The sequence below is a fragment of the Clupea harengus genome, chromosome 10, assembly GCF_900700415.2.
Source record: "Clupea harengus chromosome 10, Ch_v2.0.2, whole genome shotgun sequence".
NCBI lineage: Eukaryota > Metazoa > Chordata > Actinopteri > Clupeiformes > Clupeidae > Clupea > Clupea harengus.
The window spans coordinates 19,182,081-19,197,438 of NC_045161.1; the positions used below are offsets into that span (position 1 = coordinate 19,182,081).

A 15,358-nucleotide genomic window follows, 5' to 3' on the forward strand; every position below is an offset into this window, starting at 1 on the left:
TGATGTTCCACTAAGAGCAAAGCAGGGCAGAGAGGGGCGCACCTACCCTGCACCGCCGTATTGGGGAAGGCGTCAAAAAGCCCACAGGAGTCGAAGCGCAAAGTCAACAGCGCGCGGGGAGTTCCGGAGTGGAACACTCTGCCCCATTCAGGGCCGCCCTGGGGATCACAAAGGCTCCCAAACACGGCGGTCACATGACCCCCAGATTCCACACTGACACTGGCCTGAAGACTCTCATTAACTCCAGCGGCTGGGGCAGAGGCCCTCGGCCCACAGAGCAGTCCGTCACTCACGCAAAACCCCAAAACACACACACACACAGCTTTAGCCTACACTGACACGACCCATAAGCACACTTTGACTTCAGGTATTATGAATCAACAATGACAGAAAAAGCTGATTTGGGAATTCATGGAGTTCTTTGCACGTTTTTCAAGAAGCAATGGACAGTGTACAGCTGTGCTGATCTCCGTTGGATTCCATTCTCAGGGAGCACACATAATGACAAAAAAGTATAGTCAGCACTATACTGTAAACTATTATGGATAAAAGCGAGAGAATGTCTACCCATCATTGTCACTCACATGCTCTGGAGGACTTGTTTGCGTTGCTATGGCCCACGCTAACAACCAGAGCTAGTCAAACCCTACTTGGAGGTCAAAAGCATGGGAGATCAACTGTCTGAAAAACACACTCAGCGACGAGGCTTTGAACGCCGTCTCTTTTCAAGGGCCGTCGGAGCAGACAGCGTTATCCCCCGCCGCCACAGTTAGTCTTTCATGGTTTGGACCCAAATCCCTCCTTGTTAAGGCTTTGAGACTGGGGCTCTCCGGGGAGAGGGAGGCACGTGACCCCCCCCCACCCCTAACAGGCCCCGGCTGGCTTTGCAGCTCTATTTACCCCCCTGTCAATCAAACCCATGTCTGGTAGAAAGCGGCAGGTCGTATGGAGCAGTCTAGGAAGAGTGCTGATTCAATCTTTGGAAATAGTTTGCCAGAAGTTATTCCACTCGTCCATCATCTCAGAGGATGTGGGAACAAATCTTGCTTTCCTATGCATTACTGTCCATAGGTACACACACACACACACACACACACACACACACACACACACACACACACACACACACACACACACACACACACACACACACACACACACACACACACACACACACACACACACACACACACACACACACACACACACACACACACACATGCTGGTCTATAGGAGCATGAAGTGAAATAGCATGTGCTCTGTAAAGCTCTATGGGCCCCGGGTGGACTGGAGGAAGGAAGTATCAAATCTAAATTAATAAAAAGCCTGATCTGATTTTCATAAGCTCTTTCCTTACATAGGAAGTATGAGGCTCATTACAGCAATGAAGAAAATCCCAATTTGGAGGGTGACCCATTTCCCAAAAAACACCATTCAGTGGAGGGTGTGTAAAAGAGGGAAAAAATAAATAAGGGCTGAGATCAGTGTTGCAATGAAATGCAGGAATTGAACAGACCCAATGAATTTCCACAGACTCAAGACATACACATTGTTAGTAGGGATAATTGTCACTGGTCTAACATTCCCCTCCCCAGAAGAACGTATGGAAAGTAAACATTCCAGTTTCCATGGGCTGTTGCTATGGTCTGTCAGAGCGATGTGACACAGACAAACGAAGGCTTGGGCTATTCAACGCTTCTCAGAACGACGCTGAGGTTCCAGAGATGCACCATGTGACGCAGACAAACGAAGGCTCGGGCTATTCAACGCTTCTCAGAACGACTCTAAGGTTCCACTGCTCAGAGATGCACCGCGTGTGTCTTGGCTCAGGGCTACCTTTGAGACCTAATTATGGGTTCGCTTTTTGTTGCCGCAAACAAAAATGCTTTGCCACATCAGAGCGGAATGCAGATAAAAGCAAACACTGACTGAGCGCTGTAGCCGCCATTAGCCTCTGCGTGACACCTTTGTTTTCAGGTGAAGCACACCGTCACGGAAGACTCTACCTTTCATATCCGCTAGCAACAAAACAAGGGGGGGGGGGGGGGGCCTCTGAGGCCCAGTCACGGGGAAAAGTCATTAGGCTTCTATATCCTTTCCTGACTATGTCTCCTCATTAGCCTCACTTAGAAGGCTGCACAGGTTTAGCTGGTGAGCTGATGCGTCTGCAATGTGCACTTGTGGCATTTCGAGTGAGCTGTTTTGGTCCGTCGTCGCGAGAGACTGCTAATTAAAATAATTAGCTAGCTGGCAGCATTTGACGTTTGGTATTTAGATGTGTGGGACACAAGACACAAGTCCATTCTACACACACGCACGTGAAAATGGGAAGTCGGCTGGCAAGATTCTTCACAATAATGACAAGCAATTATTCTGGCGAGTGGTATGTAAACAGCCACAAATATTTCCCAAGACAGATTGATTGACAGCATTTGGCAGCAAAACACAGCAACAGCAAAGGGGAGGGGGGAAATACAGACACAGCAATTAGGTGAACGAAACAGAGTGGAGAAAGGACTGGGAAGTTGTTAAAGAAAGAAAGAAAGTTATTCATTTAGCAGGGGAACTGCAAGAGCTTGGAGAGAGAGACGGCAGGAAGTGGAGAAAAAACAAGAGAGGAAGAGAGAGAGAAAAGGGGACGTACCTGGTGCTGCTGGCCTCGATGCGAGACTCTCCTCCTGGGGCTTGCACGCGAACATCTGCCTGTGCAGCTGCGAAGGCTCGCTGGAATGTGCAGCATTCAGATGGAGTGCGTGAGCCGCCTCCACGGACAACAACAACGACGACGGCGGCGGCCCAACTGAGCTCTTCCCCGCGCCCTCCCCGCTGGGCCGCCTTAGAGGAAGGGGGTTCTGGGACGCCTCGGGCGGAACCGAGACCAGTCCCTGGAGCCGGGATGAGACGGAGGAGATGGCGGCGGGGGCGCAGCGCGACGGCTGGGGCGGCGGCAGTGGTTTGGGCGGCTCTGCCTCGTCGTCTTCTGGGATGGGGTTGTACCAGATCTCGCCCTCGTCGTCGGCGTCGTTCTCCTCGGCCGGGTCCACTCTGGAGGGCTGCGGCGAGACCCGAGCCGACCCGTGGGCGTGGGCGATGGTGAGCAGGGGCAGCGGGAGGCGGAGGGTGGGCCGGGGGAAGGGAGCCAGACGAGGCTGGCCGTCAGGCGAGGCACCTGAGGTCGGGGGAGGTGAAGGGATGGGATGCGGCTGGGCTTGGTGCTCCTCCGGCCCCGGGCCAACCTCCTCGGGAGGGTAGGGGCCGCCCGAACTCTGCTGCAGCCAGTTGCGCTTCTTGGAGACGGTGATGGTGTTGAGCTGGGCCCTGAGCGCGCTGCCAGACTCCCTGTGTGCATTCTCTATGAGCGCTGCAAGAGAGACAAACTGTCACTCAGGAGGGACACATAGCACAGTGGACATGGCACCAAACACCTGCACCACCCAAGCACACACCTCAGACAGTCAGCTGACCACAGTCAACCAATCACCAGCCACCACCACCCTTTCACCCAGTCTATATCACAGAGATAGTGAGAGAGTGAGAGAGAGAGAGTGAGAGAGTGAGATTGTGAGAGAGAGAGAGAGAGACAGAGAGAGACAGTGAGAGAGTGAGAGAGAGAGAGAGACAGAGAGAGACAGTGAGAGAGAGAGAGAGACAGTAAGAGAGAGAGAGAGAGAGACAGTAAGAGAAAGAGAGAGAGAGAGAGAGACAGTAAGAGAAAGAGAGAGAGAGAGAGAGAGAGAGAGAGAGACCTCAGGGGCCACTGAAAGTCAGGATCCTCATCAGCCTCCTCCTCACAGGGTCCATGAGGGTCCTAACATCTCAGCTGTGGCCCAGAACAGGAGGTCGAGTCTCTGGGATTTAGATGAAGCAACCATCTTGTGTCATGAAACCTTGAATTTTGTGTTTGTCATGTTCGTTTAGGTGGGAGTTAAAAGGATAGTTAGTATTGGCTGTAGTAAGGACTTTCCTTTGACTTTCACACTCATTTACTCACACACACACAAACAAACACACACCTTTTCCTCCTACCATGGCAAAAAAAAAAAGAAACCACAAAAACGTCTCTGCGAGCATCAAAATATCTGCTCTGATTACAGAGTGCCTTGCATCCCATAATCTACAGACACTTTCATAAACACGACACCAAAACAATGGTGGCACAAAAACACCGAAAAACACAAGTGTGCAATTAGAGTAGCATGAAAACCCCAAAGCGTCCTGCTCTCGCCCCCGTCTGCAGGGCTTGCCCTCAAGGAGTTCCTCAGGGTTTAGTTCTTGATCCCTCCTCTGGGCTCGCACTCTCCTTTCTGACCCACAACACAAATATTTAATCACACACTGCGTACAAACACACACACACACACACACACACAGACACACGCTGTGTACAAACACACACACACACAAAGACACACGCTGTGTACAAACACACACACACTACAGGCCCTTGGCACACCTCGTTTGGCCGCCTCGCTTCGTGCGGATGGCTTTCCCTTTCCCGGGAATGTGGGATTAAGGGGAATGTGTGCAGAGCTCCGAAATAGCCGACATCACACGGCAAACCCTGAGCAAAAACACAGCCCACAATGCACCTCTGGCTATTCAAAGAGTGGGTCTGACACACCACAGAGAAACGGCCTGTGAAGCTGAGAGGGAGCAGGAGAGAGAAGAGGAGAGAAGAGAGAGGAGAGAGGAGAGGAGAGGGGGCTGTGAAGGGGAGAGGGAGCAGGAGAGAGGAGAGGAGAGGAGAGGAGAGAGGAGAGGGGGCTGTGAAGGGGAGAGGGAGCAGGAGAGAGGAGAGGAGAGGAAAGGAGAGGAGAGGAAAGGAGAGGGGGCTGTGAAGCTGAGAGGGAGCAGGAGGGAGGAGAGGAGAGGAGAGGAGAGAGGAGAGGGGGCTGTGAAGCTGAGAGGAGAGGAGAGGGAGCAGGAGAGAGGAGAGAGGAGAGAGGAGAGGGGGTTTCAGGGTTGTGGCAAACATGTCACGGAGAGCCACTGAAGGGTTTGGAACCCAACCTAACCCTACGCTTCTAAGGAGAGAGAGAAGGCCTACGTTTCTAAGGAGAGAGAGAAGGCCTACGTTTCTAAGGAGAGAGAGAAGGGCCTACGTTTCTAAGGAGAGAGAGAAGGGGCGAAACCCAATATCTTATAAAACTGCATCTCACACAGACTTTCAGAACATTTTCTATTATATGTTAGGAAAATATGAGAAGAAAAATGTCTTTTCAGTTTGGAAAAAATGGGATTACATATTAACAAAATGGATCAGTGCCTTTAGTGTAAAGTCTACATTCCTGACGACTTGAGGTTGACGCCAGGTCTTCATATCCTAACTGCATCAGGGCAGCAGTCTGGGCCTTGCTGTGACACGCACAGGCTCGGCTAAAACACTGTTTTGATACCAGCTCTTGCCACTCTCACAGACTAACCCCCCAAACATGTTAATGACACATTCTACTTTCCTTAAGGAAACAGATTTCACGCAACCAGGGCTGCAACCCCTCCAAATTACACACTGCGCAAAAAAAAAATGTGAACTTCATAAAACAAAAAAGTACACAGTCTGTGGGGCAACTTCAGTATATCATTACCACAGAGACAGAGTGTCAGAGTCTGTTACTCCATTCCTGTTTCTGCAATTATAGCTAGGGTATTTAACGCAAAGGGGGGAAAAAATCACATGGCTTGAGAATTGCATAAGAGGGTTTGTTTAGGTTCACTGGACTAAGTTTCTTTTTTGCTTGATTGGTTCCCCTGACTTGGGCTTTGTAATGCAAAGAGATAAAGGAGAAAAAAAAACATTAATCCTTTACGAAGCTCACCCGTGCTTTCTTAGGGTGTAAATGTAACTTCTCCAGGTCTGTTTGGAGTACTACAGTTGGCTACCCGTGGCGGCTGCCATCGGCATTCTCCTTATCCACGAGGCAGAGCTTGGCTTTAGTCAAGCCGCACCAGAGGACGCCCGAGCTCTGGCTGCCAGCATGCCTTCTGACTATTTACTAATCAATAACAAGAGATTTGACTATCTCAAAACAATAACAACAAACGACTATCCTTTAACAAAACCGCTGAACCTCCAAATTACGAGAACTGCCAGATCTTTATTTCAGAAGCTTTACTTCATTCATGTACATCTGGAGCCAAGCGCAATTTACACAAAAAAAAAGACTCGCAGCAACAACAAAACTTTCATTGACTCTGCTCATAACTTGCTCTGATCTACCGTGGAGACTTAACCTCAATAAAAACATGAGAGAGAAAGACTGACTCACTGTGCTGTAGACAGTGTTTTATTATTCACCGCGTGTTAAGGACTTAATTAAATGAGCGTGTGTGTATTTTCTGTGAATGACTCTCATCTCTCTGAGGTCAGAGGCTCTGCTGCTGCTGGAGGCTGGATGGCAGGGAGGCCGGGGAGGCGGCGGAGTCTCCTTTAAGGGGTCTTTCATAACATAGCATGAACGTGCTCTCACATGCAAGGCATTCCAGACCACAGTGAGACTGATTTACTGTCTTCCCCTGCATTTTTACTACCACAGGCGCACACACACACACACACACACACACACACACTGCACACACACACTGCACACACACTGCACACACACTGCACACACGCACGCAACACTCACACACACACACACACACACGCACACACACACACACACACGCACACACGCACACACGCACACACGCACACACGCACACACGCACACACTGCACGCACGCACGCACGCACGCAACACTCCCGGACCAACACAAGACACAAACAAACACATCCCCAAGTTTTCTCCAGACACATATTCATTCCATCGTGCTCTGCGTTTTGGTTACACTTGGGAAAAGGTGCACATCAGCGTATGTGAAACTCTGAAAATCTGCTTTTGTTTGTCTTCATTCAGAAGTGAATCATGCCAGACAATACATGGCCTATTACACAGACAAGGAAATCGAATATAAAATACAGACTGGCCTGACCATTTTTTTTTTTTGGTAAGTTGGCAAGAACTTGTGTATTTTTTTAAAGGTCAATTCCAGCTGCAATCCAGTGAAGGGAGAGCTGCGGTGTTAGGGCTGGCTGACGAGAGCTTACAGGAAGCAAAGCTCCCCGGAGACTCCTTATTGATTTCCTATGGCCCTCTCAACACCGCCGCAGCCACAGGAACTTTTGAACTCTCCAATTCACCAACAGTTTCCTGAACAAAGCGCATAGGTCCTCTGGTGGGCCAGAGTCCAAGATTAGATCCGTCGACTTCATGAATGACACGTAACTTTGACCTGGTCTATATAGTACTGTGGCGGAATAGCAGCAACAACAGGGAAGGGGAGGGTTCAGGGGATAAAGGCTACCCAGATATAGCGCCCTGACTTCCCACCGGATGTCTCCAGGAATAGATCCACGCACACACAGGTCAGCCAAGTGCCACCTATTCACAGAATGGTAAGTAGTGGACAGGACAGACCGCCTTTCTAAATGACAGGCACCCTTTTTTTCTATTTCTCTGGCCTCTCAGAAGAGGTGCAGTTTTACATGTTATTTTCTGCATTCATGAATGAACTGTGTGAATGTGGATAAGGGGGGCGGGGGTTGGGGGGGGGGGGGCAAAACTACTAATGCAAGCTTACAGTAAAAACCCTCTGATTCATTTCCAGTAAAGACATAGTCATATGAATACATTTCACACTTTTTCATTTCACAATGTCGACTGCGAGAAGTATGACAAAAGCCTAGTGATGCGGCGACGCACAGAACCACTGTGCTGCTGGTACCAGTCCTGCCAGTTGCCAGCTGGCACGCGGCACACACCGGGTATCCGTTTAGTCATACAAGGGTGTGGAGCACCTGTCTGCGCCACACATCTCTGCCAGTTATCGGATCTCTCATCTACTCCAATACCACCATCCATAAATCTATTCAATGACGCAAAAACAACATGTAACAAAAGGCGGTATTGTGTACCTCCATGTGGTGTGTGTCTGTGTGTGTGACTAAGTTAGTAGACGTGTGTCTGTAGCGCACACGCGTTTGTACTTTCATTTGGACTGCGCTGTGTGTGTATGTGTGTGTGTGATTGACAAAGAGGATTAATAATCGCGTCGACGAGGCTGGCTGTAACCGCTGGCACATGATGAAGAGCAGCAGCTCATATCCTGCCTGGTGCTTTTCTCTGCCCTCAAAATGTGATACATCAATAAAGGCAGCCAAAGAGACTACCCTGGTATCTGGAACGTGCTTGATGTGTGTGTGTGTGTGTGTGTGTGTGTGTGCATCTGCATGTATGTTTGTGTGTTTGTGCGTGTGTGTGTGCGTGTGCATCTGCGTGTGTGTGTGTGTGTGTGTGTCTTTGGGAGGGGGGATGGGGCTTAACCTTATCCTACCCTCCCATGACACGCACAGGCGATAAAACCTACACTCAAAAAGCATGATTCTCAGGTATCAGCACTGCAGAGAAATGTTCAAGCAGACTCAAGTGGCAGCCAACAAGTCTTTTTTCATCTTCAAAAAAAGACACTAAAACAGACCCTCAAGGGCTGTTAAAAAATATTTAGCTACTGCAGACATAAGCCCTAGTTTGGCTCACCTTGTCAGTGTGATGGAAGTATGAAGAACAGCATGTAGAGTATAATTAGACATGTTTGTGTTTATGTAGGTTGACATACATCTCTATGTATGTGTATATGTATATATACTGTTTTTTATTTATTTATTTTTGGGCTTTTTGGCCTTTAATCGATAATCTTAGTGAAGAGTGGGGCAGGAAATGACAGGGAGAAGAGGCGGGGAGAGGACAGGACAAATGACATCAGGCCGGAATCGAACCTGTGTCCTCCATGGGCATCAAGCCCGAATGTGGTCGGGGCTACTGGTTGCGCCACAGTGCCCCCCATGTATACTGTTTTAATGGAGCTTCTGAACAGTTGCAGCAGGTCCAATCTGAGTCTCACTGACAATAAAGAAACACTTGGCAGGACAGGGAATGTGCTGACTGCCACATGCAGCCTGACGGACGCCATGTTGGCTCTATCTGTGGGCTCGCCTGAGGCCGCCAGCTCTGTAGCCATCTGAGGGGAGCCCTCCACTGACAGCTCCATGTCATCCTCATTAAGCCTCTTTCAACTGACAAACACCCTCACCTAAAACACACACACACACACACACACACACACACACGTAGAGGCACACATACACACACACATACACACACACACGGACACAAACACGTGCACATACACACCTCTTCAGAGAGAAAAACACTGCCGGGAACAGAAGGAGCGGTTTCCATTTGAAACCATAGAGGAGAGGAGCGCGAGGCCAACTGCTGTACATCTGGTTGCTGCTGTTGCGCCTCAGCTTTACCTTCAGTACGACTACAGCAACTCTCCAGGATAATTAGAGTTGACTGGGAGTGTGTGTGGAGTGTGTGGGCAACAGAGATCTGGAATAAAACCCCTAATAGTAAATCATGGTGGCCTCAGATGCTTTGGTTGGTGTGTGTGTAGACAGTGAGTGTGTGTGTGTGTGTGTGTGTGTGTGTGTGTGTGTGTGTGTGTGTGTGTGTTCTTTACAGGGAACTCCGGGCCAGAGTGGGATAATCCCAGTGGTGACCTTAATAAATGCTTCATGGCTCTCTACGTTACTCAGTCATAGGCAGGCATTGGATAACAGAGTACAAATAGGGAAAATAACAGCAATGGCATTCCAAATATTCACTCCGTGGGTCTCTTTAACGCTCAGGTTTCCATGGGAATAGACTGGGTTAAACTTAGTGAAGGACAAGCAAAAAAAACAACTTCATGGTAAACTAACCACAGTGCAGCCATGGACGTGCGCAAAACTCTCACAGGGTATCTAGCAAACACACAACAACATGGAACATTAAGTCTCTGACACACAGAGAACCCCCACCTACACGCACGCACACACAAACACACACACACACACACACACACACACACACACACAGAACATTCCTATCACTGAGATACAGTAGACATAAACTAGCTGACTGTTGCTGATGGGAAACTGAGGCTGAGGTGTCAGGGGAAAGGGAATGTGGAGTCACAAGCAGCCAACGTGGTGGAGAGCTGGCCAACAGTTGTCCACACAAAAACAAATAAACACTTCCTCTGCCACACTCCACAGATCAAGCGCTATTTTGAGCAGCACAGAACAGACAGAGAGAGAAAGAGAGAGAGAGAGGGAGAGAGGGAGGGAGAGAAAGTGCTTGATGACCATTAGAAGTCTAAACACAAGAGTATTTAGCCTTGACCCACAGACAATCACAACATGTAATGCTGGCAGATTAACAACCCAGTTAAAAGACAGTAATTCTAAAAGCTTAAAGATGCTGTGGCCAAGTCGTCATAACATCATTAAGCTGTTATCTTTCCTTTAGTGGAGGATATGTGTTTGGTTTCATGATACAAGATTTGGAGCCTGAAAAGCAGATATCATAATTGTGCGTTAATAACTGTGATTCCCACTATAGACCATACCTACCACCACCACCACCACCACCACCACCAACAACAACAACAACACCACCACCACCACCAATAATAAGCTAAGAAGTGTGTTAGTAGTTAATGTGTGCTACAGTGAGATGAAGTGCTTCGCCGACGACGTGCTACTATCTAATCAGTGTTATATGAACCTAAATTAGTTGTGAAGGAAAAAACCCGCCACCGGTTAAAAGAGTCTACAGGGGAAGCAAAGAGCCCAAGCAATCCATCCCTTTGCTTTGCATCCATAAGTGAAGTTCAGCAGGTTTTTCCCGCAGAGGGAGCGGATCCGCTACGCGTGGCGGCGCGCCTACCTGACTGATGCGCTCCCGGGCCAGGAGCATCGCTTTTGCCTCTTTGAACTCGGACCGTCTGGGTTGCCGCTTTTGTCCAACTTGGAGCTCCCTGAGCCAGCCGCAAATTAGATGGGCCGTGGGCGCGCAGGGAGGACCCTGCGATGCGCTGCTTCATTTCAGATGACAGCAGGCGTCCTCTGTGCATCCACTCCTGCATTTTGTTGACCGTCACCCCGTGGGGTTTGGCGGAGCTTCCCCCGCGACTGTGATTCAGGGCGTCATGTTTGCGTCTGCCCTGGGTGTCCACGTTATCGGAGGAGCCGGAAAGGCTGTTTACCGAGCCATTGCTCTCATTTAGGCGCCCATCGTCACCACTACTCGTGGTATCGTAGGCGACCAGTTTCTCCGAAGAGAGAGCCTCGTTGCCCGGATTAGTCTCGTCCACATTGACAACGGCAACAGAACTTTGTGGGTTAACTAACAGAGCACGCGGCATGTTCACAGTGGCGTATTTCAGGGCTCCGTCACTAACTGACCTTTGTAAGAGTGCCCTCGTCTTGGAGGTACTCACATTTTGGCAGCTTTTGCTCAATAGGGAACGATTAGGGCTGAGTGAAATGTTCTCATTAAAGTTTAGCAACGAGTCTGTGTCAGACACCTGTTGAGCACTATGCTTTCCAGAGGATGATCCATCACTGTTCGAGTGCTTGGTAGAAGAATGTGAGCAAACACTATCATGTGAATGACTAGCGGTGCTTCCCTGCTCAATAAATCCGTTGTCTTCCACCTGACCGTCTAGGCTAATGTCCTGCATTGCGTTTATCAACAAATAATATGCTTCTTTCAACTGGCTCCTGAGTCTGTCTGTTTCTTGAGCACTATTGTTTCGATCGGCCCTAGATACATTTGTGTTTTCCAACTGCGTCAGTGTTTGCATTTGCACTCCGGTATTTTGGTTAACATTAATGCGTATGTTTTGCGAGTCTGGTTCATAAAAAGGTAGAATTTCGTTATCGTAGTAATCATCCTCCTCGCTGTCTAGTGAATGGTGGCGCAGTGGATCTCTCGCGCACACAACACTGGGAGCCACGTTTACGTCGAATATTTCCAACTCGGTGGGGAAAAATGTGGGGCAATGTAGATTGGGCGTCCTAATATCCCTCGAAAATTCAATCAACCCCTCGTAACTTTCTATGCTCTGTATTACACTGCTTTCCTCCGCATTTCTTTGGACACATTGCAAATCATCGGTTTCATGAGGGAACATTTCCGTCCGGTTGGTTGTTGTTACATGTGTGGCTAACTCCTTATTAAAATTTGAAGTAGAATGTGCTTTGTGAATTGAATTTGTAACGCAGCCAGCACTGAAACTAGTCTGTTGGCCAAACACTACTCCGTCGCAGACGATCTTTAGATCTCTCTCACAGCGGACATTTGTCCCACCATTCTTTGAAGACGCATAGTGGCCATCTGTCAATTTAACCGTTCCTCTGTCTGTACCGACCATGTTAAAATTAAAATTGGTATTTTCACAACTCCCGAACCCTATTGAATCCCCTCCAGTGTGTTGTCGTGGAATGGGGACAAGGTGTTTTTTCTGTGCCTGCGGTCCCCGAAACACTGTGTTTTGCACTTGTCCTGAGAGGTGAGGCTCTTGTTTATGAAAGCGACTCTTCTCCTCTCTATCGTTGCCTCCGTCAAGAATTTCCCTTTGAACTGAGACCCCCAAGAGTTTCTCATTATTTCGAGTCCCAAGCCTCGGGCCCCCGCTGAACTGAGTGTCCCTCGCTGCTGTGTTTATGTGTAGTGTCGCCTCGTACTGGGGAAACGCGTTCCTAACAACTACCGTGTTCTCCACTAAACCTACCACCTTGTTGTAGCTTCCGTTCAAATACTTCTCGTTATCAATCATTTTATCTGGTAAACAATCCAACTCAGTGATCGTTACTGTTTTCTGAGTTGGCCCGTCTGTCTTTTGCAAAAGTTTTTCTTTACCTTCTCTGCCCCCGTTAGCTGCAACGCCGCATCCACCAGCTGTCGTCCCTTTCTTGGATTTCTTCCCCCGAAGTTTAGCTAATAATGTCCTCCGCAGAGGATCAGCCATTCCTTTGCAACCCTGTGTTTATCCAGTTTCAGCAGATGCACTTCGATGGGTAGAAATAGACTTTGAATACCCTCTCTGCGATCGAGACTCGCCGAAGGTCCGCAGTCCTCTCCATTCTCCGCTGTCACCTCTGAGCTCTTTCCCCGGTTTCCTATGCTAGTTAGCTACTAGCGCACTTGCTCAATTGCACCTCTCTCTCTCCCTCGCTCTCTCTCGCTTTCCCCCGCTGCCCCCCCTTGCCCTGCTTGCAGTTCAAATACTTGGAATATTTTCTGGCGGGGGTGAAAGGTTAGAAGCGTGTTGCGCAAGCTCATCCACAAACACTTGATACAAAGATGCTGAACACCGAGCACTCTTTTCACTCAATGTCATTGTGAAACTTAAAAAAAATATCAATAGACACGAAGTAATTTGCCTTTTGATTTTCAGACTGAAATTAAACGTGCGATTTTGGTACAGATACATTCTGCATCGCCATCAGCAGGACTGGAATTATTATAAGTAAGATTATACAACATAACTGACCATTATATTCGGTAGGCCTACAGGTAATTTGGATTATGAATTGAAATGACTGAGTAGCCTAGTATATGTAAAGGTTGATTACAGACTAGTGTCTACATATTAACAATAGAAATGTCTACGTTAATTTAGATTATTACCTCCTATTCTTACTATTCCTTCCGATTTTGGCAGCCTGTAATATTTCATTAATACATTTTATGTCGTTTATAAACTAGGCAGAGCACGTTAGCGCAGTAGCAAGGCATGCATATATAAAGGGACAAATAAATGGACTCTCATCCGCAAACATGGCTGTGCAAAGCTTTCTTGGAAAACAGCTTGCCAAGAAAACTGCTCATGCGAAAAGTTAATAGTTGGCCACCGCATATACCTAGCCTCTCGAAGAACATCGACCAGTCCCATTAAGCATCTTATAATTTGTCAATGTTGGAGTCCTTATACTTTTTTTTACAAACAAAATAGACTAATTGTATAAACAAGGAAAACGCGTAATCCAAATGTTTTCTACCCTCCACAAATAAAGCATATTATTGTTACACTATAGTAATACTGCTTAACTGCATACAGTCAGTGTATCTTCTGGGGGTTGAATGTGCACAACCCAGGCATACTACACTTTCACCTGCCCAGATGACAGTGATGAAGATGACAGTGATGAAGATGAACACATCAGTGAGCTTGCGTGCCACCTGGTGAGAGACATGTGACTACAGCTGAAATAAAGGATGTTTGTCTGTGTGTGTGTGTGTGTGTGTGTGTGTGTGTGTGAGAGAGAGAGAGAGGGAGTGTGTGTGTGTGTGTGTGTGTGTGTGTGTGTGTGAGAGAGAGAGGGAATGTGTGTGTGTGTGTGTGTGTGAGAGAGAGAGAGGGAGTGTGTGTGTGTGTGTGTGTGTGTGTGTGTGTGTGTGTGTGTGTGTGTGTGAGAGAGAGAGAGAGAGAGAGAGAGAGTGTCTGTGTGTGAGAGTGAGAGAGAGAGAGTCTGTGTGGTGGGGGACGGTGGAGGTAAACTCTCGCTTTAACTCTTGGCACGTTTCAGACGCCTCTCCACTCCGCTCAGGCATGTTAATGAATTTCCAAGACCTGCAACAGCATACCCTCAGATCCCAGTTTAAATCAACACCTCCCCTAATAGCTGTGAAAGCATTCAGTGTGCAACGGACAAGAAACAACCAAAGGGCCACAGTTCAGAGGGAGAGAGAGAGAGAGAGAGAGAGAGAGAGAGAGAGAGAGAGAGAGAGAAAAGCGAGAGTGTAAGAGGTAATGTGTACTGACTAACAAGTATCTCAAATGAATTCCTGAGATGAATGTGCAGACCTACTTGAAAAAGTAAAGTGTTTTGTTTTTCTGCCTCTCAATTAAATCCAAACATGAGAACATTTAAGACATGCATGTTTCCTTTGATGAATTACATGTGTAAGTGGATGAGGAAGGAAAACCCTACATTACAGTGATAAAAGATGGAGAGGGACAACCGTTAGTAATTAGTGGCGTATGTAGCTGGTGTTGCCACACCATTTAGAATTAGGAATAAAGCAGAAGGCTACCGTTTCTCTGTGTTCTCCCCATGAGCCCGAGGCAGGACAGCACCCAGACAGACTCAAACGGGAATGGATCTACAACTGAGCCCGTACTGGGTTCAATTTGTGAAGTTTCTGTTGCTATGAAGGATCTGTTTTGTCCACCTACACACTTTTCCAAAACGTAAGGGGGTGATGCTTTCACAACAGCCGGATGGATGTGGCAGCCCAACCACGCTCCATCACAGTGAAAAGAGGAGGTCCTCCGTGGCCTGATGGGGTGACCTTTTATCTGGACAATCTGTGCTGATCCCCACAGATTGTTGCCCTCTCACCCCTGCTCCCTGCTCCCTGCTCCCTGCTCCTGCTCCCTGCTCCTGCTCCCTGCTCCCTGCTCCTGCTCCCTGCTCCCTGCTCCC

At 48.2% G+C, this 15,358-nt stretch overlaps 1 protein-coding gene across 1 annotated transcript in view; it reads right to left on the minus strand.

The window, feature by feature from the left end:
- The window catches only part of syde2 (synapse defective 1, Rho GTPase, homolog 2 (C. elegans)), a 44,419-nt gene extending 31,284 nt beyond the window's left edge, over positions 1–13,135 (minus strand). Inside the window, exons 1-2 of the mRNA XM_031574871.2 lie at positions 12,789–13,135; positions 2,645–3,361 (exon numbers count right to left, since the gene is read on the minus strand). Coding sequence (XP_031430731.1) covers positions 2,645–3,361; positions 12,789–12,897 — 826 coding nt within the window. The 5' untranslated portion in view covers positions 12,898–13,135. The remainder of the gene's footprint in view (positions 1–2,644; positions 3,362–12,788) is intronic.
- Between the last annotated feature and the right edge of the window lie 2,223 nt (positions 13,136–15,358).